Consider the following 27904-nt stretch of genomic DNA (forward strand, 5'->3'; position numbering starts at 1 on the left):
AACAAAAGACACTCTAAAAAAAACTCAATTTAAACTCATTGGGTAGGTTATCATTCACCCACAAAAGACACTTTATGATCACTATAATTGAGAATAACATTTATTGTTATTACATACGTTTACCATGTGCATAGACTTGGGGGTATAATTCATGATCAGTGTTTAGGGATACCATTCTGTACCAATCATATCAATCTATTAGTAAAGAAAATGTAAGTTATAGAATAAACTTTAGGGATTGGCCAAGGTTTTGGCCCCAAAAGTTAGGTTCCAACAAGTCCTTATTAACGGTTGCATAGGTTGTGTAGGACCTGAAGCGTTAGGGAAGATGAGTCCTCCAATTACAAGAAAGTTTTGAAGTGCAAGTTTATTAAATAATGCAATGCTGGTGAGTTAACATGCAAAGAAAATAGGTGAATTTGTGAGACAAATATATGCGGAAAAAATGGTAATGTTGTCATGGTGATGGAAACAGTGACTATAAATTGGACAACAACTTGAATTTCAAAATGCACATAAAAAATCTATATTTTTAACGTTCATAGATAATATAAATACTTAGGACACCCTTGTACATATTTTCAAAACCTCAGTTAACAATCTATGGCAACGCAGGTTTCGGAGATGGCTTCACTGTCAACTTTGTGAACAAATGGGTTTATCTTGACCCAAATAAGAGAGAAGACAGAGGCCAACAACACTGACCAGAGAACAACAATGGTTGGCGTGCGGTTTTGGCGACCCATGAGACCTTTGAGGAATGGGTAGAGATGAAAAATCACCCAGAATGCAAAGAACACTTTCCCAAAGAGGGGTCCCCAAGACTCGTACCCCCCATTAAGTGCGTCAGAGAATCCAGCAACAACACCAACCATGTTAACAATGATAAGGGTTGTTGGAGGAATCAAGAGAGTAGTCCACTTGACAAGGTAAAGTTCACCAAACTCACCGTCTTCTGCAGCCTTAGCAGTGACAGTGAAGTTGGTGTCAACACCAGCCAGCATCTTTAGAAATCCTTGGAACACAGCAAATAGATGGGCTGAAACACCTCCAATCACCCAGAACTGCTCATTACGCCACAAATCTTCGATACTAACACCACTCCACCGCAGCTCAAGCACACTGGTTATTATGATTGAGAGGAAAAGTCCAAGAAAGAGAACACTTGCAACGTTGGAGAGCTGTCAGAAATTGTATACAAACAAAGTGAAGCATTGGTGATTAGTAATGAGAACTTCTATTGAGTTGTGTAATAAATAATTTATTTTTCATACGACAATTTACAGATGAACCCTGGGGATTACTCAGTAGATAATAACTCTGACTATTCATGCTAGAACAAAAGTAAAGATGAGGAAATTACCGTTGGTATGATAAATTTTCCTGTGAGGAGACAGATGGCTGGCAAACAGCAATAAGCAATAAGAGGAAGGGATGTAAAAGGGTACACAATGGTGTTTATATAAGCCATTCTCTGCAGCCATTTGAGACGGCCTCCAGCAAATCCATACCAGAGGGGGCAGTGTCTACTTAGAAAAATTTCAACTGATCCAAGTGCCCATCGAAGGACTTGGTGCAATCTATCAGACAGGTTGATAGGTGCAGACCCTTTGAATGCAGGCCTCAAAGGCATGCAGTAAATTGATTTCCATCCTCGACATTGCATCTTGAACCCCGTTAAGATATCCTCAGTTACTGAACCATAAATCCAACCAATCTGAAAGGACAAGATGTTTATAATTAATCAATGTAGCAACTACATGTAAAAAGGTGAAGGTAATGAATCTAGAATAAGACTTTAAATGGTACAGGTACACTAACAAAAGTATAATTTGAAAAGGAAATAGGAAAATGAGAACATGAAGAAATAATTAGTACAAAAATAAATCTAATATTTAAGCCAAACCTCTTTTCCCCATTCAGTCTTTTCTTCATATCCACAGCTGATTACATGAATGGCCTCCTTGATCAGCATTGACGGATCTGCAGATTCAGGCACTCCTCCATTCTCCATCAGTGTAGATTCAATGAAAACAGTAGACAAGCCAAAAGTTTTTTCAAAGCTCATTTGAGAAATCAGCATTGACCTCTCATTGTCATCATAATCTTCAAGAAGAAAAGCAACCAGAAGAATATTTCACAAAAGATTCTGCTATATGCTTCTTTAAAACTGATTGAAAAAATTAACTAAGCTTACTGTCAATCTCCTTGAGATTATGAATAGCAGCTTGAAGTTCTTCTCGCTTTGCGTTTCTGTAAACGCCATCTGTGGTGGACTTCTTCGAGGGGCAGCAACAGCACGATGATCTTGGTATGCTGGGCATAGAAGGAGGGCTATACCCGTAAAGTGCATGTCTATTGAAAACACATCCAGTTCCCACATATACTGGTCCTTGAATGCCATCAAGTCCTTTCATGTTAACCTGAAATGAACAATTAAACAGCATCAAATAGGGATGAGGGTTGGGAAGTATAGAGTTGTGTCCATGTATTTAAATAATTGTTTGAAGTTTCTGCCACAAAAGGAGATACCACTTCTTAATTGACAATTGACCCTAGACTAAAATTTTCATCGATATTTACTCACATCAAAGAAAACTGTATTACGATTGGCATATCGATCACTACGATCAATACCGTCAAATCTTTGGGGGAACTGCACATAACACAATTCTCTACCAACTTCTGGATCCATGAGAAAACACATTGCTTCCCGAACGGCTTTGCTGTTGTTAACATAATGATCACAGTCAAGATTGAGAATGAAGGGAGCGTTTGTGAGAACTGCAGACACTCTCACCTGCATAATAAATCCATAGAAGCATTTAGCATTATAAAATCTTATTAGCCTATAAGAAACATTAATAAATTATCTGCACATACCAGTGCATTTTCTGCACCAGCTTTCTTGTGATGTTGGTAACCTGGTCTTTTCTCTCTGGAAACATAAACCAGCCTGGGAAGTTCATTTCCTTCTGTGTCACGGGCACCAGTGTGTCCAAGAAAAACCTGAAAATGGTAAACATAAATTTTGCTTAAAGAATTACGTCAATATGTAGCAATAATTGTTTGCTAGAACTTAATTTGCTGATCTTATGACCATAAAAGTTTTCCGCTATAAAAGAAAAAGGAAAATTTTTTCACGCAGAATGACTCAGTACTTTATACAGTGTAATTTTCTTTATGCCTATCATTATCAACGTTGAGATTTGATCACACAGAAATAATGGATATACCTGAATCATGCCAGGGTGATCACGTGAGTTATTTCCCGGCCAAGGGGTACCATCTTTCATTGTCCATCCTTCTTCTGGTGTTTTCAGAGCCTTAGCTACCAAAGCATTAACTCGTACTTTGTACTCTTCATAGTCTCTCTGGCAAAATTGAAAGGTAATCAAGCATGAAGAGGTTCTTCTAAGATACTCATGTTAGAAAAACAAGGTGTTGAATACAAGTAAATCAGATATATCTGACTATCAAAACTGTTCTTTGGCTGAAATCATAAGTAGGAAGCTTTGCACATACCTTCATTGCTCTACGCTCCTTCACAAAAGAAGGTTGAACCTTGTCCTTCAGGTAGTCAATCTTCTGAGAGAAGTAAAACTCGGGTGCTCTTGGTTCAATTGAAAACTTCTTGCAAAATGGCACCCACTTCCTTGCAAAGTCAGCAGTCTCCACAAGAGATTCGAATGTGAGCATTGCAGCACCATCATCTGACACATAACATGATACTTTATCCACTGGATAGTCAACAGCAAGGATAGAGAGCACCGTATTGGCAGTGATCAATGGTGGCTCTTTCAAAGGATCCACTGTACTGACAAAGAAATCAACAGCGGAAAGTTCATTGGTTTCACCCTCTCTTTCAAACCTGGCATAGCATTATAGAAGTTTGCCTCAGCATCCAAAGTACAGGCTCATCATTAAAATCATTTGATTCATTTCGAAGCAGTTATCAACTCATCATAGCCAAAGTTATTCAATGATGTGACTACAAATGATCACATTCATCATATAAAACCTTTTTACATAGGGAGTAGCTAATAAATTGGATTATATATTTCATTAGTTCATTTCTTTAGTTGCCTTTTGCAATTCCTAGAAGAGAGAGAAAGAAAAAAAACCATTCTCATTTTACAACATGAATTTTAGTGCAATCTTAAAGAACAAGGCATAGACATCTTAATATCTCAGTGTTTTGTGCATTTACCTTGCAGACAGATTGTCAATAAAAGTTTGCCTATTGACAGGACACCATTTAGGGAATTGATCTAGCACCCAGGAAAATGCAAACCAGATCTCACAGATGATAGATGTCAACCACAGAGGAAAAGCACTATCAACAGGGTTGGTAACTCGATAATGAAAGAAAAGACCCAATATTATCAATCGCATTATTATCACAGTTCTGTATGGTGCTATTTTGGATTTTGACATTGGAATAATTACTGAAAGTGGCGCAGCAGCAGATGCATTGGGCCTGCAAAATATATCGCCATGTGAATTTTGATGAATTTTATTACAGATTTGTAATCAAAGAGAAATCTAACAGAAGTCATTAATACATGAAATGTATTCAAATTAAAAGCCAAGCAATCAGATGGCCAGTAACAATTTGGTGAATGATCACCAGCAATTATTATACACGGGAAAAAAATGAAATTTTAATTTGATAAAAGAGCTGTTAAATTAATTTTTCAATACGAAGAGTAAAGACAATGGTTCTGACAGTTGAAATGGTAAAAAATATATTCCATTGATTCTTCATATTGAAATGTTTATATATTTAGATTTCGCCTTTCACAACTATAATACTACATTACCTTGAAAAATGTTCTTTTGCCTAATTCCATGCTTCAAATTAAACATCTCTTACCATTAGCGTAATGCACAAGGCCTATATCTATTCTATAGCTTCCCTTTGTTAACCTGATTAAAGTCTGAAATTTTTTGTTAACTTTTAAAAACTGCCATATTAAATTGTCCATCTCAGGAAATTTATGTCATTTCTCACTGAACTCACCGTGTTTCTTCCATCTGCTGCTCAGGTGGAACGGAAGCCTCGTTTTCTACATTTGGTGCAGCCTTTTTCTTCTTGTTCTTTTTATCCTTTCCCTTCCAGCTTTCAACTCTATTTTTCCAAAAGGATTTTCCAGATTCTTCTTTTACTTCTACAAGAAGAACCATATTATGATGATCAATGCTTACTTCTAAAGAAATTGTAAGAAAATATATTCTGAAGTTTCTCTCATATACCATTATCAACCGAGGATACTGAACTGACATGTCTAGCGTGGAGTCCAACATCCTACAAAATTCAAGGTGTGACCGTAAGCGACAAATGCAAACAATTAAAATAATATTCAAAAGGTTGCTGTTTTCCCTAAAAACTAAGGCTATGGTGCAACTAATAATTCCAAGCAAAGTAAACCATCACCTGAGAGTTACTGATTTCGGAAGCCATCGTGGATTGATTTTCATGAACTTCTATCTCATGGAAATCCTCCTCCTTCTTTGTTCTCTCTATAAAACATACAAAATGGGACAACTTAGGATGTTTCAAAATGTAAACCACTCTATGAAATAATTTTACTCAAGTGAGTGAGAAAGAATTCAGAAAACAGAAAACAAAACAGTTCTCTAATAACAGCTTTGTAGATTAATTAAAGAATGCTAAATACTTTTATTTGCCTCTTTCTCACAAATTAAACTAACGTTCTCCATTAATGATTCTTTAAATGTAATATGCCTCCTAAGGTCATCTTAGAAATGGAGATTAAATGGGAAGCATGACAAGAGCTGCAAACCCACATAGCAGACAGAAGCAACTTAGAAATTAGTAAGGGTTTACCTTCATAGGGAGTGCCACACTTCATGCAGACCCTATGGTCTTCATTGAGCTCATGCTCAAAACAATCCTTGCAAATTGGGAAATTGCATTCATGACAAGCCACGAACACCTCCCCATTATCATTTAGTCCCACTTGTTCCCCACAAGTATGGCAGAGGGGAACACCAGACTGCACCATCTTTTGGTTTTGCAGCACCTTCTATCTAAGGGCCAAAATGGCAGTATATCTCTCCCTGACCTTTGCCTCTGAATCAGTGCTCCTATGCGTTTTATATGAAACACCATAAACCTTTTGGAAGGGTGCAGAAAGCAACCGTATAGAAATGCAAAGGATGTGCACGGTGGAGGTGAAGGTGGCGGTGGAGGGTTCCTTTTGTGAGGTTGGAAAGTTGGTGTCACGGTTTCAGTGTTACACCACATAACACTGTATAAGCATGAAAGAAGAGAAGCAACGTCTATTTTTTTTGGTGAAGTGAGCAATGTATCAAATTATTGCAGGAAGTGTAAACGAGGCTTCAGTTCACAGCTGAGTAGGTTACATCAGTTGATGAAATGAACTTTGGAAGTTCAAGGAATTGCTTTTACACCATAATTGCTTCTTTTTTCTATCATTCTGAAAAGAAGTAACCTTTCAAAAACTTTATAATTTTCAAAACAATGTTATCGAGAGACTTTCGGATTGATTATGAACTCTAAAAGCATTTTCAAGACATTGATTCTGAAATAAAAATCAAGAATATATAGTTGTGAAATATATTATTTAAAATTCTAGATTATTCATTAATCCTCCATCTTTTCATAATAGTTGAACTCCTGATTCTTGTGAATTTGGTGGTTTGGTATTTTTAAATTTTATCTTTCCAGAAAATTAAAATAATTTTCTTTCCAAAGTAACATTCTGAATGGACTTTCAATATTCTTCCCAAAACTTTATTCCTAAGGATGAAGTTATTTATAGATTACACTTTCGAAATATATTTTGGAATTCTCATCCTAAAATATGTACTTTTTTTCTTAAAAAATGCCTTGAAAAATATGTAATTAAATTTTTTTTTCATACATTCATATAGTATTCTTGGGAATTTAACGAAACAATTATGGGAATAAAATAAACCAAGAAGTGTTTCATGCAACTTTTTTAATATACAGAAAATGTTGTTTTTAGTTGGTTGAAATGTATTATAACAAAAAAAAAAATTGTACTTTTTATATCTTGCTTAATGAAAAAAAATATAATTTTATGACTTCTAATAAATTTTAATCATACAAGTATGTATTAGAGAATATAAAGAAATAATAAACTTCAATTCTTTTATATTTCTCTTTTCTCTCGTTTACTTTCATGCCGAAACAAATTCACTTATTTTATTTTTCGTAGTTTTGTTTCTTGTCTCCTCCCTTCTTCTATTGCAATGATGTTAAAGTTCAATGTTTTCATTTATCTAAGTGTTTTAGATGAAAAATAGTTTTTCTTTTCATAAAATGACCAGCAATGTATAATTTTTATCAATTCAGTTAAAATTTATTGAAATATAATTTTTAAAGTAGTGTATAAATCTGGGTTTATACAAACAACGATTATTTTCATATTGATGGTCCAACATAAATTTTCAGGCAACAATATTAAAATTTATGCATTACAACATTATCAAATTATACTTTCTTTAAGTGGATCACTATCTCATACACTTTGAATTCTAGAAATAATTCAGTATCTTTAGAGATTTATCCAAATTTTCTTGAGTTTTTGTGACATATATCCATTTTTTTTTGCTTTGATATCAGATTTCAGATATCAAAATATGAACACTCCTCGAATCATTGTTCTCAGACTGTCATATGACTAGATTCTTGGTCGTGGACAAAAATTTATGATAATATAAGGAAAAGTGAACCCTGCAATAAGAATAGGTTATGAGATTCTGTAGTTAAAATTAATTTAAGAAAACTTAAACAAAAAATTATTTCTGTATTTAATTGTGAACTGATCGTATTCTCTTTGTTTAATTTTCTGCTTTTTATGAGGAAAGTCGAACCCTGCGTATAATTTGAGTTGACTTAAGAAATACCATTCATCATAGATATCCAAACTGAGATCCAACTAATTAATAATGATATATAATTCAGTATTTATAGGGGTGGAAACGAATTTAACATTCGTGAATTATTTAAACTTAACTAGTTATATATTCAATAATCATGTTTGTTTTACTAAACAAATAAAATTAAATCTCTTATGATTGGAAAGTTACTTTGGGACTTGATGTATTAAATGGAATTCCATAGGAAAGTTCCATTGGTTATTTATTATATACACATGGTTGAAGGTTATCCTTATATTTTACTAATCTATCAATTCATATAAAATAGAATGGTTGAGGGATTGAAAGTGATAGGAGATCTTGGTCTAAAGAACAATGTTGCTCTTATGTTAATATAAGATTAACCTTATGGGTGAAAAGGATCAATCACCACTATCAGAATCTCTTGTGATTCAACATCAATGCTTATATCCATATAATTGAGTCCTTTATACTATTTTGTTGTAAATCATATGTGTTTGATGAATGACTTTTAAAATTTTATGATCTCGAATTATATGCTATATATATATATGTATGTGTGTGTGTGTGATATTTTTTTTGTTAATTAGCTTACCCGCGTGTTGTTTGTGGTTTGTGTTGCTTGTTTGTTCTTCGTTTGTGATGATCAACATTCTTTGGTGTCAGTAGATGAGAAAACAAAGATTGAGTTATCTCAAGAAGATGATGCAATTATATAAATATAAAATTTTAAAAGTTTTATTTAACCTCTATCTTTTAAAAACTATGTAATACGTATTATCACTTTTAAGTTCCTTGTTGATATAAAACAACTTATATACTAATATGTTTATTTTGGACAACTATATATTGTACTTATGTCTTAAAAGTTATAATTATCAAATATATAATGTGTTATTTAGTAATTTTGCATTATTAAATGAAATGTTACATAGGTTAAATTCTTTTTCTAAATACAAACACTCATATCAGTAAAAGCAGATATAAAGAAGAAATCAAATTAAAGACATTATCTCTATTTTTCAACTTTTAAATGGAGAACTTTTCGTTGCTCGAAACACTATTTAATCTTCTCAAAAAAATAATATGGATCTCATAAACTGTTCTCAATAACACGATACCACCGGGTCAACCCGTAAGTATGTAATTATTTAACATTGAGAATTTTCTATAAGAAAAATTAACAATTTTTCGTAAATTAAAATTAACCTTTTTATAACTTCAAAATCTCATTTTTGAAGAGATTAATGAAAACATTCTTTTACAAGTTAATTCATGATTGACTAAATTAAATGGGTTGATTTTATATTTTTTTTCCTGAAAGAAGTTTCTTCAAAACAGCCACGGATAATTATCATAAAGTAGAAAGTAGAGTTAGTGTATAAAACTTTCAGATACAAGAGCATGTTTACTTCTGCAAAATGCCCATTTCTTTTAATTTATTTGCAGTTTTAATATAATAGCTTCATCTTTAATTTATTTTTTATTTGGTAAAAGAGTATATTAAAAACATGAAAATCACCCTTTTCTTGTTTTTCCTTTTTTATCCGAACATTAAAATTAAGCATAATTTTTAGAATTAATAATAAAATCTAAACGTTTTCACAAAATCTTTAACGACGTTAATTATATTCATTTTCAACTCGATAACTCCCATACTTCACTGTTTCAACGACAGATGGCAGTATCATAATAGTGCGTGACAAACAAACAAGTCCAAAATTGAGATAATAATGCATGTATAAAATAACTTTTTTAAAAAAAAAAAATTGTTCATGTATTATATTGAAAATGGATGACAGATTTACAATAAAAGCATTCTTTCGTCCACTTTTTTAGGCATGAATTTGATCATTGTTAACTGTAAGTGTCAAATGGGTTTCTTGTGCAGATACCGGACCAATTCCTGCACCTAGGCTAACAGCTTTGTGCTTTTAGAATGTTTCCTGTAAAGATCATGATCTTCAGAGTAAGTGCAACATAACAATTTCAGCCACTTTACGTTTTCATTGCTCTCCAGAAATACACGTTCCAAGAATCAGTGTCATCTAGTTTTAAACTATGCTATGGAGTAGACCTTTACTATTTTAGACGTATCACACACAACAAGGTTGTCTGTATCAGCTGAGGTGGTACACAGCCAATTGACCTGCCAAATAAAGTTTACAAATGAATTCATTATAGACATTTAGCATAATAAACAAGTAACCAACATCGAAAACTTCCAATGAAATTCTATGACAAAAACTCACTTTTCGAGGTACTTCAATGTTCAAATGTAGGATATCATTGTTGTCATCCTCACTTAATCCAGCCTCTAGAAAAAGGGACCAATTCCATACCTTCACCAACTTATCATTTCCTCCGGATATCAAGAATTTTCCTCTTTCCCCAAACATTGAAAATGCCCTGTCACCCACGAGTTAGGGGACAAGTCATTCGTGAATTTGGCATTACAGATGCTATATTGCAGATAAATAATTGACTTACAGGCTGGAAATAGCCGCAGTATGACCACCTAAAGTGTAATCCAAATGCAACCTCTTCTTTTCATTTTGATCTGCCTCTGTTTTGCTAGACGAACTACCATCTTTTGATCTTGAGTGTGATCCTTTTCGAGAATTTGAAGAGCTTTTTGATTTTGTAGAAGACATTTCTGTTTCGATATTAATCACATTAATAGCTCCATCACCCCTAGCAACAGCACATATTTTGTCTAATTTATCTACCATATCAACTTCTGGAACAGCTATTGCATGAACAAAAGCAGGGTTGACACACCGGCCTGCAACGCTACTACTCACATCAAAAGTAGCTGCAACAAAGAAAGGGCAGACATAACAAATTAGTTGTTCTATCACTTCTTTATTAAAATATGTTTTCCACTCACTCCATGTCAATCATTTAATACTCTTATCAATTTTCAGAGTGTGCATGTTTGCAAAAGTAAATAAAAGAAAATGGCTCCATGTAAAACATAGTTCCAAGTTTCAATTCTAAAACTAAAAAGACAAAAATAGCAAAAGGGTCATGTTGCACTAAGTGGCAGCGTGTTCAGTCATTATCGAAGCAAATACATGCAAGCCTCATATATCCAAGTATCCAATTTCCAGGCTTTAACGTTTCCTGTTTGTTCAAAAACCTACTCGCTTGTGACTTGCATTCTCTATAGCCACTAGTCACTAAACAGCATTTTCATGTTTTATTTCATTTGTAAAATACGCCTAATTTTTTTTATCTGCGGTAGAAGCATGGTCAAGGGTGACTATGGTTGGAATAGCCTTTGAACATAATTAAAAAACTCAATCCCCTAGTAGTTTCCTTTTGCTAAATGATTTTAAAAAGAGTAGAGATAAGAGACGTGAGGACTTAATGACATTGCAAATGTCAAAAAATAAAAAAACTAAAGACTTTAATTTAGATAATCAAGTCATGTCATGCAAAACTTTGTAAAGACAAAGTAAGGTATTTATACCGAAGTCCACTACTTTGTAGGGGCGCCCTTTGGAGAAGTCCCACAACATGAGCATTGAATCAAGACCTCCACTAATGACTGGGAAAAGAAATAATAAAAATGGAGTCAAGTTTCTATGCATATGGATGCAAATTTCTTAATACTAACATGACACTTACACAAACAAATGGGGTTGCTAATGTAAAACCTTATAGACTTTCCCAAGGTTTCCCAAAATTTCATTTTAAATAGAATCTTGAACTTGTACAAATTCTTTTGATTAATCTTACAAACTCATAAGTCTTAGGACTCTAAATATTTTTGTTATAAATTTCCCAAAATATAATTTTCATACCTTCAATCACCAGTAGTTTACATCTATTATAAAAAATAAGAAAATTAATACTCCTTCCATCCAAAAATGACAGCAGTTTAGACTACTTAAAAATAAATAAAGAAATATATGAAGATATTATTTTAGAATATTTTAGAGTATCTCAAGCAACCTCTTAGATTTACTTTTCTTTTATATTTTTATTTGTTTCCTAATTAATTATCATCTTTATAAGTATACAAATATCTTATAAGAATCTGGTTTATTAGAATATGATTTATAAACATTATATCATGTATATATAAATAAAATATCCTATAATTATTTGTATTTATTGAATCAATTTATGTAAAAAGGACTTTGGGGTATAGTCCGTACACAGTCCAAATTTACTTGTGTTTTCACTTTTCAATCAAGCATTAAATTTTTTTCTATTCCTAATTTGTCTCCCAATTCATTATTCTCTTAGTCTCAATAAAAGTAATTTATTTATTGAGTAGGTTTCTTTAAGTACAAATGTTTCAAAAAGTGGTATATTTACTGTTATTTTTAATAAATGTGAAAAAAACTTTGACTGCAGTCATTGTAAGACGAAGATGGTAACATTTACAGAGGAATCCAAATCAAACAAAACTTTATTTCAGCATGTAACATTTATGTTGAATAAACCGACCTTACAGATCCGTGAAGAAAAATGTTTTGCTGTGTCTAAACCGAAACAAGAATCACAGTGATAGAAACCCAACAATTAAACTGAATATCACAGGTATATTATTCAAGTATTATGCAGAAGAAAAGTTATGGAGCTGAAAACTCTACAATCACCAGTAAAACCCAGAGTGCTCTCACTCCTAACCAGAGGATGACTCTCCTCCTAACCAACTCACCACCTACTACTCCGTATCCCCTTCACACTCTCTATTCTCTCTCCTATAATAGAATTCCCCTTCCCTGGATTCCTGACACGTCATTCCCCTCTCTAAGTAACTTCCCTTTCTTTTCCTAACCCCATTTTCTTTCTTCTCACGTAAACATTCCATATTTTGGGCCTTGCTCCCTCTATAATTGTTTCATGTTGATTAACAGGCCCATCCTTATTAGGAGTCCTATCATTACTCCCTCCTGCAACAACAACCTTGTCCTCAAGGCTAAAATAAGGAAAAACAACAACCTTGTCCTCAAGGCTAAAATAAGGAAATTGACTTCGCAATAGTCCCTCATCTTCCCAAGTTGCCTCCTCCTCTGTTCTCCCCTTCCATTTAACCAACCATTGTTTAGTAATAGTACCACCCTCAGGAATCTCCCTGGTTGCTAACACTGTCTCAGGTTCTTCTTGATCTTCCTTCTCAAGACTCAACTCTGTTGGTAAAGTGGGTTCTACCGCATGATTACCAATAGCCTTTTTTAATTGAGAAACATGAAAAACCGGGTGTACTTTTGCTGATTCCGGCAACTGCACCTTATAAGACACTTCTCCCTTCTTCTCCACCACTAAGAAAGGCCCATAATACCGAGGTGCCAGCTTCTGATTAATACGTCGAGCTATGGTTACTTGTCTATGGGGACACAATTTAATAAACACCCACTCTCCGACCTCGAACTGCATGAATCTCCGCTTTTTGTCTGCAAATTTCTTCATTTGCTGCTGGGCTCGCAGGAGATGATATTTCAATTGTCGAATAGCTTCATCTCTATCAACCAAGTCAGCGGCTACAGCTTCCACACGTGTTTCGCCCTGTGTAAAACGCACTAAAGCAGGTGGTGTTCTCCCATACACAATTTCAAAAGGGGTTTTTCCTGTTGCTCCATGAAAAGTAGTATTATACCATAATTCTGCCCAAGGTACCCAATATGACCAGTTCTTGGGTTGTTCCGACACAAAACATCGTAAATAAGCTTCTAAACATCGATTTACCACTTCCGTTTGACCATCGGTCTCAGGATGATAAGAAGAACTCATTTTTAAAGTTGTTCCCTGTAATCGAAATAATTCCTGCCAAAAAAGACTCATGAACACAGGGTCTCGATCACTAACAATCGATTGCGGAAGGCCGTGAAGTCGTACAATCTCCTTAGCAAATAATTCAGCAATCTTCCTGGCAGTATAAGGATGTTTCAATAAAATAAAGTGGCCATATTTAGACAATCGATCCACCACTACAAATATAGCTTGAAACCCCTTCGATTTTGGTAAGCCCGTAATGAAGTCTAGGGAAATATCTTCCCAAATCCTATCTGGAATAGGCAGGGGCTGTAGTAATCCAGCTGGAGACGTTGCTTCATATTTCTGTCGTTGGCACACATCACATGCTTTAACAAACTCTTGAATTATCTTCTTCATTCCCGTCCAGTACAGATTTGCTGCGATACGTTTGTAGGTTCTTAAAAAACCCGAGTGACCCCCTACTGGTGAAGAATGAAACTCATTTAAGATAGTAGGAATTAAATCTGACTTAGCTGACAATACCAAGCGTCCTTTGTAAAATAATACTCCTCTTTGCAAACTGAAATCTGCAACAGATGCATCTTCCTGTTGTAACTTCTGCACCACTTGCTGTAAGAAAGGATCTACTTCCACTTCCTCTTGGATATGCTGTTCCTGCAACCATAATGGAAAAGACTGAATCTCCCTCAATTCACCCGCTTCGAACACTCTTGATAGTGAGTCAGCAGCTTTATTCTCTGGGCCCGGTTTGTAAATCACCTCAAACTGATATCCTAACAACTTTGCCAGCCAATTTTGTTGAGCTTCAGTGGTGATTTTTTGATGTAAGAGGTGTCTTAAACTCTTCTGATCTGAGTACACCTTAAAACTCCTTCCAATCAAGTATGGTCTCCAATGTTGGACCGCCAACACTAATGCCATTAATTCTTTCTCATAGGCTGACTTGTTAACATTAGTCGATGCCAAAGCTTTACTAAAATAAGCTATCGGTTGTCGGTCTTGCATCAATACTGCTCCTATCCCTGCCCCTGAAGCGTCACACTCAATTTCAAACGGTTTAGAAAAGTTAGGTAAAGCCAATAGGGGAGCTTGAGTCATCACCTTTTTTAATTCCTCAAAGGCCAGTAATGCATTTGGACCCCAATGGAAACCATCCTTCTTCGTCAATTCAGTAAGGGGCCGAGTAATCTTACCATAACCCGCAATAAATTTTCGATAATACCCCGTTAATCCCAAAAAACCCCTCACACCTTTGACATTATGAGGTATGGGCCAATTTATCACACTTTTAATTTTTTCTGGGTCTACTGCAACTCCTTGCTCAGAAATTAGATGACCCAAGTATTCTACTTGCCGACTCCCCAAAACACACTTTTTTCTATTGACCATGAAAGATTGTTCACACAGCAGCTCAAAGACTCTCATTAAGTGCTTCAAATGTTCATCCCATCCTTTACTGTAAACTAGTATATCGTCAAAGAATACTAGTACAAACTTCCTCAAATAGGGCTTAAAAATCTGATTCATAGTAGACTGGAAAGTCGCAGGGGCATTTGTCAAACCAAAGGGCATCACTAGAAATTCATAGTGACCCTCATGTGTCCTGAAAGCTGTTTTATGAACATCTTCCTCCGCCATGCGTATTTGATGATACCCAGATTTCAAGTCTAGTTTAGAAAAATAAGTAGCACCATATAACTCATCCAATAACTCCTCTACCACTAGAATTGGGTATTTGTCGGGAATTGTGACTTTATTCAGCTCCTTATAATCCACGCACATGCGCCATGAACCGTCTTTCTTCTTAACAAGAATTACCGGGCTGGAAAAAGCGCTAGAACTGGGTCTGATAATTCCTTGTGTCAACATCTCTCCAACCTGTTTTTCAATCTCCTCTTTATGGTGATGTGGATACCGATATGGTCGCACACTCACGGCTTTTGCTTCTGGCTGCAATGTAATAACATGCACCACATTTCTATAAGGTGGCAGCCCCTGTGGCTCTTGGAATACAATCGCATACCCACTAAAATCTGTTGAATATCTTCAACTTGTGTCTTTGATAAGCTTTGCTTCGAAATGGACTTTTCTCCCAAACTATTCTCCTTCACCACACTCTGGAAAGATGTCATAACGCTATATGTTGTCCGTGTTTTCTTAGTTTCTGACCTTGTAACTCTAGATATTTGTCCTACCAAAAAAAACTTAGCGTCATCTCTTCCCAATCAAAAGTAACCTTTCCAAACCTTCGCAACCAAGAAACTCCCAAAATCATGTCCACGTCCCCCAATGCCAACACATATGGCTCTACCATAGTAGAGAATTCTCCTAATTGGATGTCCAACTTCTCACATTTCCCCGCCGTAGACACCCTATGTCCATCTCCCAAACGTACACCAATCTGTTTTCTTTTGTCCACTTTCAACTCCAGAGCAGCCACTACAAGGGGAGAAATGAAATTGTGACTGGCCCCACTATCAATCAGCACTCCCAGGTTTACTCCCTTGAGAAGACCCTCTATGCGCAAAGTTGTAGGGTTATTCCGACCACCCCATGGTACTTCAACTTCTGTGAACAGCCCCATAGACCCACACTCCAAGTTATGGTCATCTTCCTCTTCTTGCGTCTCACTCTCGATCACCTCCCCCGCTTCATTTACTGTTTCGTCATCCGCTAACACCACCATTCGCAGTTGCCGCTCTGTGCATCGATGCAAGGGGTGATACTTTTCACCGCATCGAAAACAAAGCCCTTGAGCTTTACTGTTCATCAATTCAGAGTACGGCAAATGTTTCGTACCGCGATTTCGGTCGGCGGTCGGAAAACGATCACCTGAAACGCGACTGCCTTGCGTCGTCGAGCGTGACTCATGAAGGCTGGAGCCCGCTGCCGATAATGGTTTATTTGATATGCTCTGGGTTGGGCCTAACCCAACGCCTAATTTCCCTAAATGTGGGCCTTGACCTGACCCGGATCCAGACTTCTCTCCCTGACCCGTACCCCAATCACAATTGCTTTTCCACCCTCGTAATCCTCCTCCACGCTGAAATCCCTCTCCCTGCACTTCTGCTTCCACGTCTCGAGCTAAGCGCATGGCTTGGAGACGATTCATCGGGTTGAAGGTGCGAACCCTCCGCCGAATCTCCGGTCGCAACCCTCCAATAAAGTAACCCAGATATTGCTCCTCTGGTAAACGAGAAACTTGAGAGGAGATATATTCGAACTCCGCTAGATACTCATCTACGCTGCCGTCTGCGACAAATCTTTCAACTCCTCGAAAGGATTACAGCTAGTACGACCACCATAACGACCGATCAACTCTCTTTTTAACTTGGTCCACGACAACCCCACTTCTGCTTCTTGTAGAAGATTAAACCAATGAATGGTTGCCCCTTCCATGCTTAGTTTTGCCAATCGGACCTTCACCTCTTCTGTAGAGTCGTGCACTTCAAAATATGTCTCTGCCCTGGTAATTCATCCCACAGGGTCAGTACCATCAAATGATGGCAATTCCACCTTCTTTGCTGCCATCCTGTACTCTGCCCCTGAATCCATATCTGAAAACGGAGATTCTCGACGCTCTCCCGCTTGCTCGTTACGCAGCTTAGTCAGCTCTTCCAACATTAGTTGGCGAAATTCCCCCAACGTCTCACGTACAAACACTTCCATCGCTAACAATCTTTCCTCCAATGCTTCGACTCGGTTAGACATTTTGGGTGGCATGGACAACAATGCTAGCTCTTCTCGGGGATTCGGCAGGTCGGACCAATGATAGAAACCCAACAATTAAACTGAATATCACAGGTATATTATTCAAGTATTATGCAGAAGAAAAGTTATGGAGCTGAAAGCTCTACAATCACCAGTAAAACCCAGAGTTCTCTCACTCCTAACCAGAGGATGACTCTCCTCCTAACCAACTCACCACCTACTACTCCGTATCCCCTTCACACTCTCTATTCTCTCTCCTATAACAGAATTCCCCTTCCCTGGATTCCTGACACGTCATTCCCCTCTCTAACTAACTTCCCTTTCTTTTCCTAACCCCATTTTCTTTCTTCTCACGTAAACATTCCATATTTTGGGCCTTGCTCCCTCTATAATTGTTTCATGTTGATTAACAGGCCCATCCTTATTAGGAGTCCTATCACACAGCAACCTAACTCTAGAATTAGTAGTATTTCGCATACCCTCTTAGACAGGAATCATTATTTGTTTCCTAGTTGTCTTTGATAAAATGGTTATTTGTTTTAATGATAGGAGCAATAACAAAGCCAGAAGTTATGCGCATGTTTGGTTACATGTCCACTGCAATGGGATCCACATGTACACAGGCATTATTATGAGAATTAAGTGTCTCAAGCAATGTCATGAACCATGATTTAGACCCTCCCAACAATTGCATTTTTCATGGTTATTTAGCATGCAGAATTTGACACAAACTTCTATGTTCCTTTCCAATAAGATAATTGGTATTCTAACACGACAAAAAGCTACAAGGACAACTCACACATATATACTCTAGACACGACCACATCTAATGGTCTGTTAAAATAAACTTCTTCAGAACTACTTATAGAAGAAAAATGAAAAAAAAAACATCTCCAAAAGCTAGAACTAACCTCGACTAATTTCTAGAAGTTGTCTCATTACCTTTTCTACAAGTTTATTTTCTTACGTAAGTATAAACTAATTTTAACTCAAGAAGTTTTTTTTTCCATTTTTTTTTCTTATTTTCTTCTTTTATAAATGTTTTTGTATAAGTTTACCCAAAAAACTCTTATTCCCACTGGAAACCATGAATTGTACTGTGAGGAAGAGGGGAGAAAGCGATATTTATGCATAGAAAATAAGCTAGACTATTATAAATACCTTCCCAAGATCTCCAAGGAAGGAACTCCACAGTGCTACATATCTAAAACTGAAGGTCAAGGTAAACAACAATATCAAATTACTTACTAGTTATTGAAGGAGAGAGGGGGGGGAGGGAGAACTTGAGACAAAAAACTGCATTCTGTTATTAAAGGATAGCGATACAGAGTATATATACAAGTCTATACTACTGAAACCTATATATCCAACATATGACAGCTGTATACACAGTGCAAGTAACAGCTAACTAACCCTGAGAGCAGTTGAGAACTGCTCTCTTAAACAGTATACTCACATGATTATAAAACAATAATAAATATGGGAAAAAATTGAGTGGGGAAGGGGGGCCTGGAGAGATGAGATATTAGTGGGCTGAGATAAAACTCCTGATTTACATCATTAGAAGCCATTTAGTGAAGCATAGCTAAAACCAAGGATACACTTGTATGACCAGCTCGTAGTGTTTTATACAGGCATTGTTGGCGAATGTCAATTATCTGTAAAAGAAAATGAAAATTGTACGATATTAAATGCTAGCCTTTTCTCAAATTTAAGAAATATGAAAACTAAAGGTGTAAACAAAACAACAAATAGTAAGTCAAATTACACAACAAAAGCCATCAGCTTCTAACTCATCAATTACAAACAGTATTTTCCATGTTGCTTATGTAAGAATAGATCAATATTGCTTGGCAATCAGTAAATTTAGTAAATGTCATTGAAGGAAACAAGATGCACTCAAGAGGGTAGACTTTTATTAGTTTGAGGCTTAAGAGAAGTTGAAGGCAGCTGGAAGGGTTGGCATGCACAAGGGCAAGGGCGAATATACTAATCACTGGTTCCCATTAAGAAGGCAGGGTATTGAGGTGGAGTGTAAAATTGTGAGAGAGGCATTTAATTCGGCTGCCAAAGGTGCATAATTTTGTTGAGTCAATGCACATATTTTATTTTTTCGCTGATTCAGTGTATGTGTTTCCTTTTTCTGTTCCACACATCAGAAACTTATTTCATCAAGAAAACTTGAAATTGTTCAGATATCATCAGATCAGAATAGGAGGCAATTGCTTTCATCTATAATAATGCATTACAAATGGATAGGTGATAACTTATATTTGTTGGGAATTCAAGGAACTAACCTTTATTACAGTAACTACCGCCCCCCCCCCCAAAACAACAAAACAACATCCCTTCCCCAGATCTACCTCTCCAACTACCTCGTGACAGCTTTCCATTCTGTTACCTTCCTCCACTCCTAATAGAATTATCCTCCTCAATTGTACTCTTAACCCCTTTCTTCTTTCTCTTCTAAACTTTAGTTGGAGGCCCCACTGCCATAGACCCATGGAATAGATATATTCATTAAGAGCCAAAAAGAAAGAAGGCATACCTTAACCTCACCATTATCATCAGCTGCAGCAAGAAATGAGGACTTTGAGTTGCATACAACCTGCAAAAGCAGATAGATAAGCGTATGATAACAGCATTTTAAGAAAAAAAGAGCTCGCCTATGATAGCATCAGTTGATAACTTGATATTACAACAGAATACAAGCAGCTTTGAGATCAAATATAGTGCTGTAATCCAATATCCTGTGTGGGTCAAGAAAATCATACAAAACAATTGTTGGAAAGTCACCTTAATTGTTGATACCCTTGACCTGCCTCAGTGGTAGTTTCCTTGGGTGCCATAATTGCAGTGTTGAAGGGGTATGTTTAGTACTACATCGACTGTACATATGGATTAAATAAAGCTTATGAAGTTTGAGCAATTGCTACCTTACAAGTAGGTTTTATTGGATTGAGTTAGATCCTAAACTCAAAATTGTAACATGGGATTAGCACTTATCATATACCTAGTGTTGGTCCACCTGCATTGCCATGCTCCAAGAAACAATTATGGATTTGTAAACTTCGAGAAATCATGTAAAGGGAGGATAGCTATGGTTAACACAACCAGCTCAAAAATGATCCATTAAAGTCTAAGTGCACATATTAGCCAATGTGTTTGAGCCATCTCTTTTGGTTGAATGACACCTTCTAGTTGACCACACCTTGAGAGATTACAGTAAGGTTAAATAAATAGTCTTTTAATATTCTTATTCTTAGGATTAGGAAATTGAAGAATGTCTCCCTATCAAAAGAGAAAAATAAATCAAGAAAATAGGGAAACTCTCAACTGAACCATGTTTGGGGTTATCATGGCGGTTAGAGATATAATTTGTATACAATAATAGAGATATGACGTGATTTTATTGGAAAATATCTTACCAAATGTTTCTCATTATTAGATATTGACATTGATCCTTATTAATGTATATCTTCTTTGTTATAAATAAAAATACTCGTGTGTACAATGCGTAGAATCTATTGTATTCATCCTCAGCTTCGCTTCTCGACATGGTAACAAAGTAGTACCATTCTCCATGATCTGTTTTGACACTAATATTTTCAACTACCAAAACCTAACAAGAAGGGAACTCCAATTTATGCTTTCCCTGTTGGCCTATTGCTCACAAGATGTTGTCATTGTTCACACCAAACACACCATTCACTGCCACTGTCAAAATTCACCAATTGTGCCCTTGTTCCCCACCAATGACATTCTGACGAGCTCTCTTTCCAGTCAGAGTTATTGTTAACCATCGAATGTCTTTTCAATGAGGGTTGTCCACCACCAACATTCTTGCAACGAATATTGTTAACCAACAAAGCTTGTCGGCAAATGGTGTTTACCATGGGTACTATTTATAGACTGTGCTTTTCTAGAGAGTAATGTTTACCATCAACATTTTCCTAGCATGTTTCCTTTTTCATTGAGCTATTTCTAGTCAACATTATTGTTCACTGCTACTTTTTTTTTTTGGAAGTATTGTTCACCGCTTCCATTTTCCTGACAAGTTTCTTTTCTATTTTCTTTTGACAAGATTTTCCTAGCTAGTGACCATCCCCACTAGCATCACCTTGTTATAAGATGATCACTTTTGTTTTGACAATCATCATGCCCTCTGACCATTAATTTTGCTTCCAAGCCGCTGCTCAGCCCTCTGAGCATTTTTTGCTTTTAAGCAATCACCATGTCCTCTAAGTATTTTTTGCTTTCGGCAATCCCTGTGCCCTCTAACCATTTTTGTTCTATAGCAGCTACTGAGCTCTCCAAGCAGTTTTTTCTCGAAAGCTCCCTTCGCCATTTTTAACAAGCTTAACTCATTTTTCAATATTTACTATATTAGCTCCAATAACAAACTAGCTGACATGATTCTCTCAAGGAGTCTTAAGTTAATGGAATTTGTAACGTGTTTGTCCCATGTAGACCTGTCATTCTAATCCTAAGCCCCTGGGCCAGCCCGGCCTTTTCTAAAGCTAGACCCTAATCTTTTGGCCCACATATTAGGGGACTTTTCCAAAGCCCCTGACCCCTAGAGTCCCATGAAGTGGGTTAAGACAGGAGTAGGGCTGGGTTAACTCCAATGGCCCTAGATGAAAAATTTTCCTTCTGAACAGCGACACTCTACAAGCGGAAGACACCAAGCCGTGGCCCCAAATGAAAAAATTTCCTTCTCGACAGCAACACTCTACAAAAGTGGTACTGTTTCTTTCTTTCTTTCTGATATTAATCAAAAGAGTGAGCACATGTTCTTTCTTTTTGTTTTAGCATTGTAAAAATATTTTCTTTTTGTGTAGGACGAAAAAGACAAAGAAAAGGTAGACACAGACATAACCACTAACAATACAGTTCTGGCTTCCACTCTAACACCAAGGTAATAGACTCTTTTTGTCATCTCTAACACCCATTTCACTTCTGCATGTTCTGTTCTGGCTTTGGATCTAATCTATGCAGCTTGTCATTTCTCTTTACCATGGTTTAAAATTGTGAGAAATTAATTGTATTGATCCTGTTTTCACCTTTTGGGCGTATTTTCTACAGTTTGTTGTTTTCATTCACCTAATTGAGTTTGGGATTTGTTCCAATTTCTAGTTAAATGTGAGATCCCTATCAATTTCTGGTTCAAATGGATTTAGGCTTATTTCATGAAGCTCTTGGCTCTCCCTGTTTTGTAAAAAGTGTTTTGCTCCTCTGAAGCCCATATCTACTAATATGAGTCAATCTACTAATATATTTTTGGTTAAAATCTTAATACTGATTAACTATGATATAGTTCCTTTCTCTGCTTTTCAGACAACTGTGACAAACCCCTCAATTTTGTGAATTATGATGTTAAATCTATTTTCTTTTACAAAAAAACATGATCAATTTAGAAAGTCTGCTAATGTTATATTTGAAGTATATGTCAGCAGAAAGTCTGTGATCGCCGATTGTAGTGACTAAGGTTCATTTTGTTTTGTTTGTTGTCATGACTAAGGTTCATTATCACATACTTGCAAAAAGGATGCTAACAAAGATGCCTCTAGCTTTCTTTTCTTGTCTTTTGCTCAATTGGTTCAATTTTTTTTTCTCTTGGAATAGTATGCATGATTTCATTTTTTACTGATATATACTTTGTTCTCTCACAGTTTGAGTTGCAGATAATCTCCTTTATAAAAATCACCCATTTTTAAGTCTGTATCAAGCTTATACCTAATATGTTGGACTCTAGTGTACCTGTTTTGCTTGACTTTAAAATCATGATGCAGTTTAATTGGTATTAAATTGGTTGAGGCGTCTTTTTCCTTCCATTGTAGTGGTTTTATGATTGGTATTCTTATGTGTGAAGTTAATTGCATGCTTAATAGTAGGCACTTAAACTGCAGTGTTGAATGCTGAACCATCATTAGAGCTGTTAATTTTTTTTTAGCCCCAAGGCCAACCCTGGCTTTCTTTACAGTTAGCCCACCTTTTTACGTCTTATTCTTCTGCATGACTTGTATCCTTTTTCTTCTCTATTTATATAAAAACTGCATTATGGTTTTTTAGTGTGTGCTTCTGAAGGTATCCTGTGGATACTTGTGCAGGTTAAGTTGCAGTGTTTGACACGCCTATAAGACTATTAGAGGACAAGTCTTCCATGTTTCTGAAGTTGGTGACTGAGTATTCATCACTTTCGAGTGGTATACCAGAATTTTAGATCAAATGGAATGTGTTAATGGTTTCTTAATGTGGTGTCTTAAAGATAGTTCAAAAGTTAAAGCGGGAAGTTTAACTTAGTTTATGGAATATTAACATTTTAGTGGTTGTATTCAAATGAGTTTATATTTTTTTCATCCTAAAAAGGAAAGCCCATGGGTTGGCCCTAATCCATAGGGCTTTGGGGGTATTTGGCCCTATGGGCTTTTTTAATAAAAGATTGTTTTGGGCTTTTTTGGCCCCAACCCATGTGGGCTAGGACCAAGTTCTATAATAGGGGCTTATTTGACAGGTCTAGTCCCATGATACATATGCTCCAGCTTGAGAGAGAATGTTAGCAATATGATTTGATTATGATAGAAATATAATTTGATTCCATTAAATAAGGAGATATGATATAATTGTTAAAAATGTGATTCAAACAGTTTGTGGGTTATGTGTAGTTACTAGTCAGTTTTACAGTTTTATAAGTAATGACTGTTTTATTTAAAACATTATAACTGTTGTGAGTGTGCAACAGTGTGCTTCAATGTGCATTAGTGAAAAAAGTTTTCTTTTCTGCATTCCACTTTTCTCTTGCCTTCTCTTCTAGTTCCAACAATAATTTGATAGGGAAATATCTTACTAAATATTTTTTATTATTAGATATTGGTTTTGTTCCTTATTATTGTATCTCTTCTTTAATATAAATAAGAATACTCATGAGTGTACACAACATATGGAATTCACTATATTCCTTCTCAGATTCTTTCTTCTCAACATAGTACCCAAGTGGTATTATTCTCCATGACCTATTTTGTCATCATTGCTTTCAACAATGATATTGAGGTGGTAACATTCTCAAAAACTTATGTTACTATTTTCTGAAAGCTAAAAAGATGGAAGCCTTTTATTTACGATCTGCTTTCACTCTGTGGGAAATTCCAGTTGCTGTCTTAACTTTCAAGGCATGCAATCTTCTTCCATCTCCACTTCTCCCCAGTTCAGGTCTGCCAAAGGTTACCTTCCCAGGGCATGAGAAATACTATAAACTTTCTAGTTGATGTAAGTTTGTTAATGGTGCTCTTTGGACTTCTTTAAAATCCTCTGTTTATCCTCAGTAATTGTGTTTCATACCATCAGCAACTGGACACTGTTCTCAGTGCAGGTGACCTCAAGTTAGAGCAGAAATATATGTTTGGCCAACCACTGAGACCCACAGCCATCTGTCTGTCATACAGTACCACCTTCACTACATACAGAACTTCCTCACCAGCATCATCAGTGTGCCTTTTGCATGCAGCCACCAGCTTCTAGGAACACCCTCACTCCTACAGCATTACTCTGACCTTATTCCTGTCTATTGAGACAAACATCAATTAATTTTGCCTCCCTTCTCCACATTGAAAGTTGCTTCCAGGTCAAAGTCAACTCCTATTCCCTCCAGCTAGCATGTCTATTTTAGACCTATTATAAGTAAATATTATGAGAGGAGAGCCAGGATTTAGGCTTTTTAATAGGACTGAATTGTTTTAGTAGTTATTATTTATTGTAGCAGTTATTAGTAGGGACAAGTGTAACTGCCTCTAAGAAGTTATAGAAGAATAGAAAAAAAAAGGAGGAGGAGGAGGGGAACAGTTTTTTGGTAAGTGGTTTTCAGGAAGGGAGAAACCAAGCTCTCAACATCTTGGGAGGACCTTTTACTCAATCAATTTTACTCAATTTCCTGTGTAATTTGTAATTCCATATCAGTCCAATTGAATAAAATTCAGTCCCTATTCTCATACCAGTTGGTGTCTATCAGTCTAGTACACCACCAAACACTGCATCTTCTGTACTTTCCAAACCTAAGACTACCTTGAAAGGGGGTCTTGGAAAATAAGCAATGTTACAACTTATAATATCAGCAGTTGGTCAAATATAATTATGCTCATTGGATAGCGATTAGGCTATAAGCTAGATACTGATTATTAGGCAGTAAATAGCTCCCAATTATTTCCTTGGTCGCTCCATTTATAGATTGTAACCAATTTGTAAATGATAGATCAAACATGCAGCTGGAGCACAGTTTCTCTAAACCTCTCTTGCAACATAATTCACTAATGTCTCTTATCATTTAAATCCATGTGGACATGAAAGTCCCAATTTGCTTGACTTAATACAGTAGTACAAGTGAAGTGACTATTTGAAAAAGTATGAGTAGTTAAAAGAAAACATGAACAAAACAGTAACCTGAGTTATGGTAGCCATTATTGAGAGTAACAAAACGATAAAAGAAACACCTTCAGTTAAATATAATGGAACTTTGTTTCATTTTTATATACCAAAAATCGGTGGGGACATAAGATCCAGTAAGTGCCTAAAATTATATTTGAATACAAACCCCTTATCTAGTACCTACCTTGTTTATCTCCTCTTTGTTATAATTATAACTCTCCAATGGCTTCCATTGGGCAGCAGCCTTCAGCACACAACAGAGCATAGAGTATCAGTATAATTGATAGATAAATCATCTTTGTAAAGTACAAATAATTAAGGTGGAGCAAGAATAACAAAATAAGCACGTATATCTTGATATGCTTTAGAAGAATGTAATAAATGTGATATCACACACACACACATACATATATATAAATTACCATACATCTTGTAATAAAGCAAATAAGGGCATATTGTAAAAGGAAATAGAAAGGAAGAAAAACCATACATCTTGGACACCATATAATGCTTACCAATCGCACGTCAAAACCTTTGATTTCCTTTCCAGAGGCGGCATAAATCGTATCTTCCATCCCTGATTCAAATGTCAATTGTTTTTTAAGAGATGTAACTAAGTAAACTCATATGGTGAATGCATCGATGGGAAATTTTACTGTACTTTAGATGTATTTGATTTCTCCACAAAAGAAAAGGACCGCTGGACGTACAAAACCCTTGTCCCATGTGTGATAGAAAAATGGTTTTAAGACAGCAAATAAAAAAGGATGTACATGACAAGAATCTGAAATTCTTTTGCTAAATAAACCATGGTGCAACCTTCTGTCCGAGCACAATCTTACCAAAATGTCAAAACTATCTCATTCTCTTTCTCACCATAAAACCTTCCCTCCCCAAAACTGGTATGCACGAAAAATAGCGCAACTGCATTTTAAAAATAATAAGTTGAAAACAAAGATGACAAAGTAAAATAAAACCAATAATTAAAACAGACCTGACTTGAAACAAATAGACGAAACTGGCTCCACACTAACATCCATAACTAGTTGCGGCACATCAGGGCATCGCAAATCAAACCAGCAAACACGACCATCCTGTGTTACAAACATGCACAGCAAGTGCTGATTAAAATTATGAAATAGTAAAATAATAATGATAATGGTAAAAGATTAAAGTAAAGTAAAAGATTGATGATCATGAGCCCTGGTGATTAGTGATGAAGCAATAGAAGAAGAGATTATAAGAGAATGGCACTCGGAAATTGGAGAGAGAGAGAGAGAGAGAGAGAGAGAGAGAGAGAGAAGGAGCTGACATCGCCGGAAGTGACTAAGAGATGAGAGCGTTCGCGTGAGGAAATGCAGCAGGTTGTGCTATCGTCGTGGCCTTTGACTCGTCGAGGCTTCAGCTTGAGCTTCGGCACCTCTTTCTCCGCCATGGATGCCATTTCTGCTTCTAGAAAGAGTGGACCTTAAACCTAAATTGGGTTTGGGTTTATATATAAGACGAAATGCATTGACTGCAGAAGGGGATGTTGCAAAAACAAAAACGTAGTATTTGGATACGGTGAGAGTTTGAATGGAATCACCAACTTGCGGTGAAATGAAACCAGGCGAAGCCTCACTTCACTTACAACCGGGTGCCAGGAATCGATTATTTTTCTTGTGCTATTTATAAGTTCGATTCTCAATACAATTAAACCGCTCTTTTTGGGACACTTATTTTCCAAGGCCGTTTCTTCCTCCTATTCCTTTCTTCTTCCTTCACCCCCTCATAAAACTTATAATTCCCAAACTACTCCATATTAAAAATATAATAAAAATTCCTGTATCTTTTTTTTTTTGTCTTCAATTTTTTCATATTGGACTTAAGGTACAGGGTTTAGAATTCTTAAAAATATTTTTTAAAACACTTAATCTGAAATATATTTTTAACACATTATAGATAGTGTATTCAAATGTCACTTCCAAATTTAAAAATATTTTTTAAAATATTCAATCCAATATAAAAATATTTTTCAGATTAGAGATGTTTTGAAAGATATCTTCTAATTTAAAAATATCTTTCAAGACATCAATCCAAAATATATAAAAAAAAATATTTCAAAATAAATATTTTAGAAAGTATTTTC

The 27904-nt window shown here is 35.9% G+C and overlaps 1 protein-coding gene across 1 annotated transcript; it reads right to left on the reverse strand.

The window, feature by feature from the left end:
* Nucleotides 1–475: 475 nt before the first annotated feature.
* Nucleotides 476–27474, reverse strand: LOC108325990 (cellulose synthase A catalytic subunit 8 [UDP-forming]). The gene is made up of 24 exons (XM_017559182.2): nt 27089–27474; nt 26771–26870; nt 26292–26353; nt 25961–26020; nt 19907–19966; nt 18960–19016; nt 18520–18562; nt 11390–11467; nt 10405–10729; nt 10167–10323; nt 9980–10063; nt 5852–6050; nt 5438–5523; nt 5257–5308; nt 5024–5171; nt 4211–4480; nt 3526–3871; nt 3237–3374; nt 2884–3009; nt 2588–2800; nt 2198–2423; nt 1907–2106; nt 1364–1717; nt 476–1181 (listed from the first exon to the last, which is right to left on the reverse strand). Exons 1-24 carry the CDS (start codon nt 27218–27220, stop codon nt 594–596), a joined length of 4104 nt encoding a protein of 1367 aa, XP_017414671.1. The 5' UTR covers nt 27221–27474; the 3' UTR covers nt 476–593.
* Nucleotides 27475–27904: the final 430 nt, after the last annotated feature.

This window comes from Vigna angularis, chromosome 1 (assembly GCF_016808095.1).
Source record: "Vigna angularis cultivar LongXiaoDou No.4 chromosome 1, ASM1680809v1, whole genome shotgun sequence".
Classification (NCBI taxonomy): Eukaryota; Viridiplantae; Streptophyta; class Magnoliopsida; order Fabales; family Fabaceae; genus Vigna; species Vigna angularis.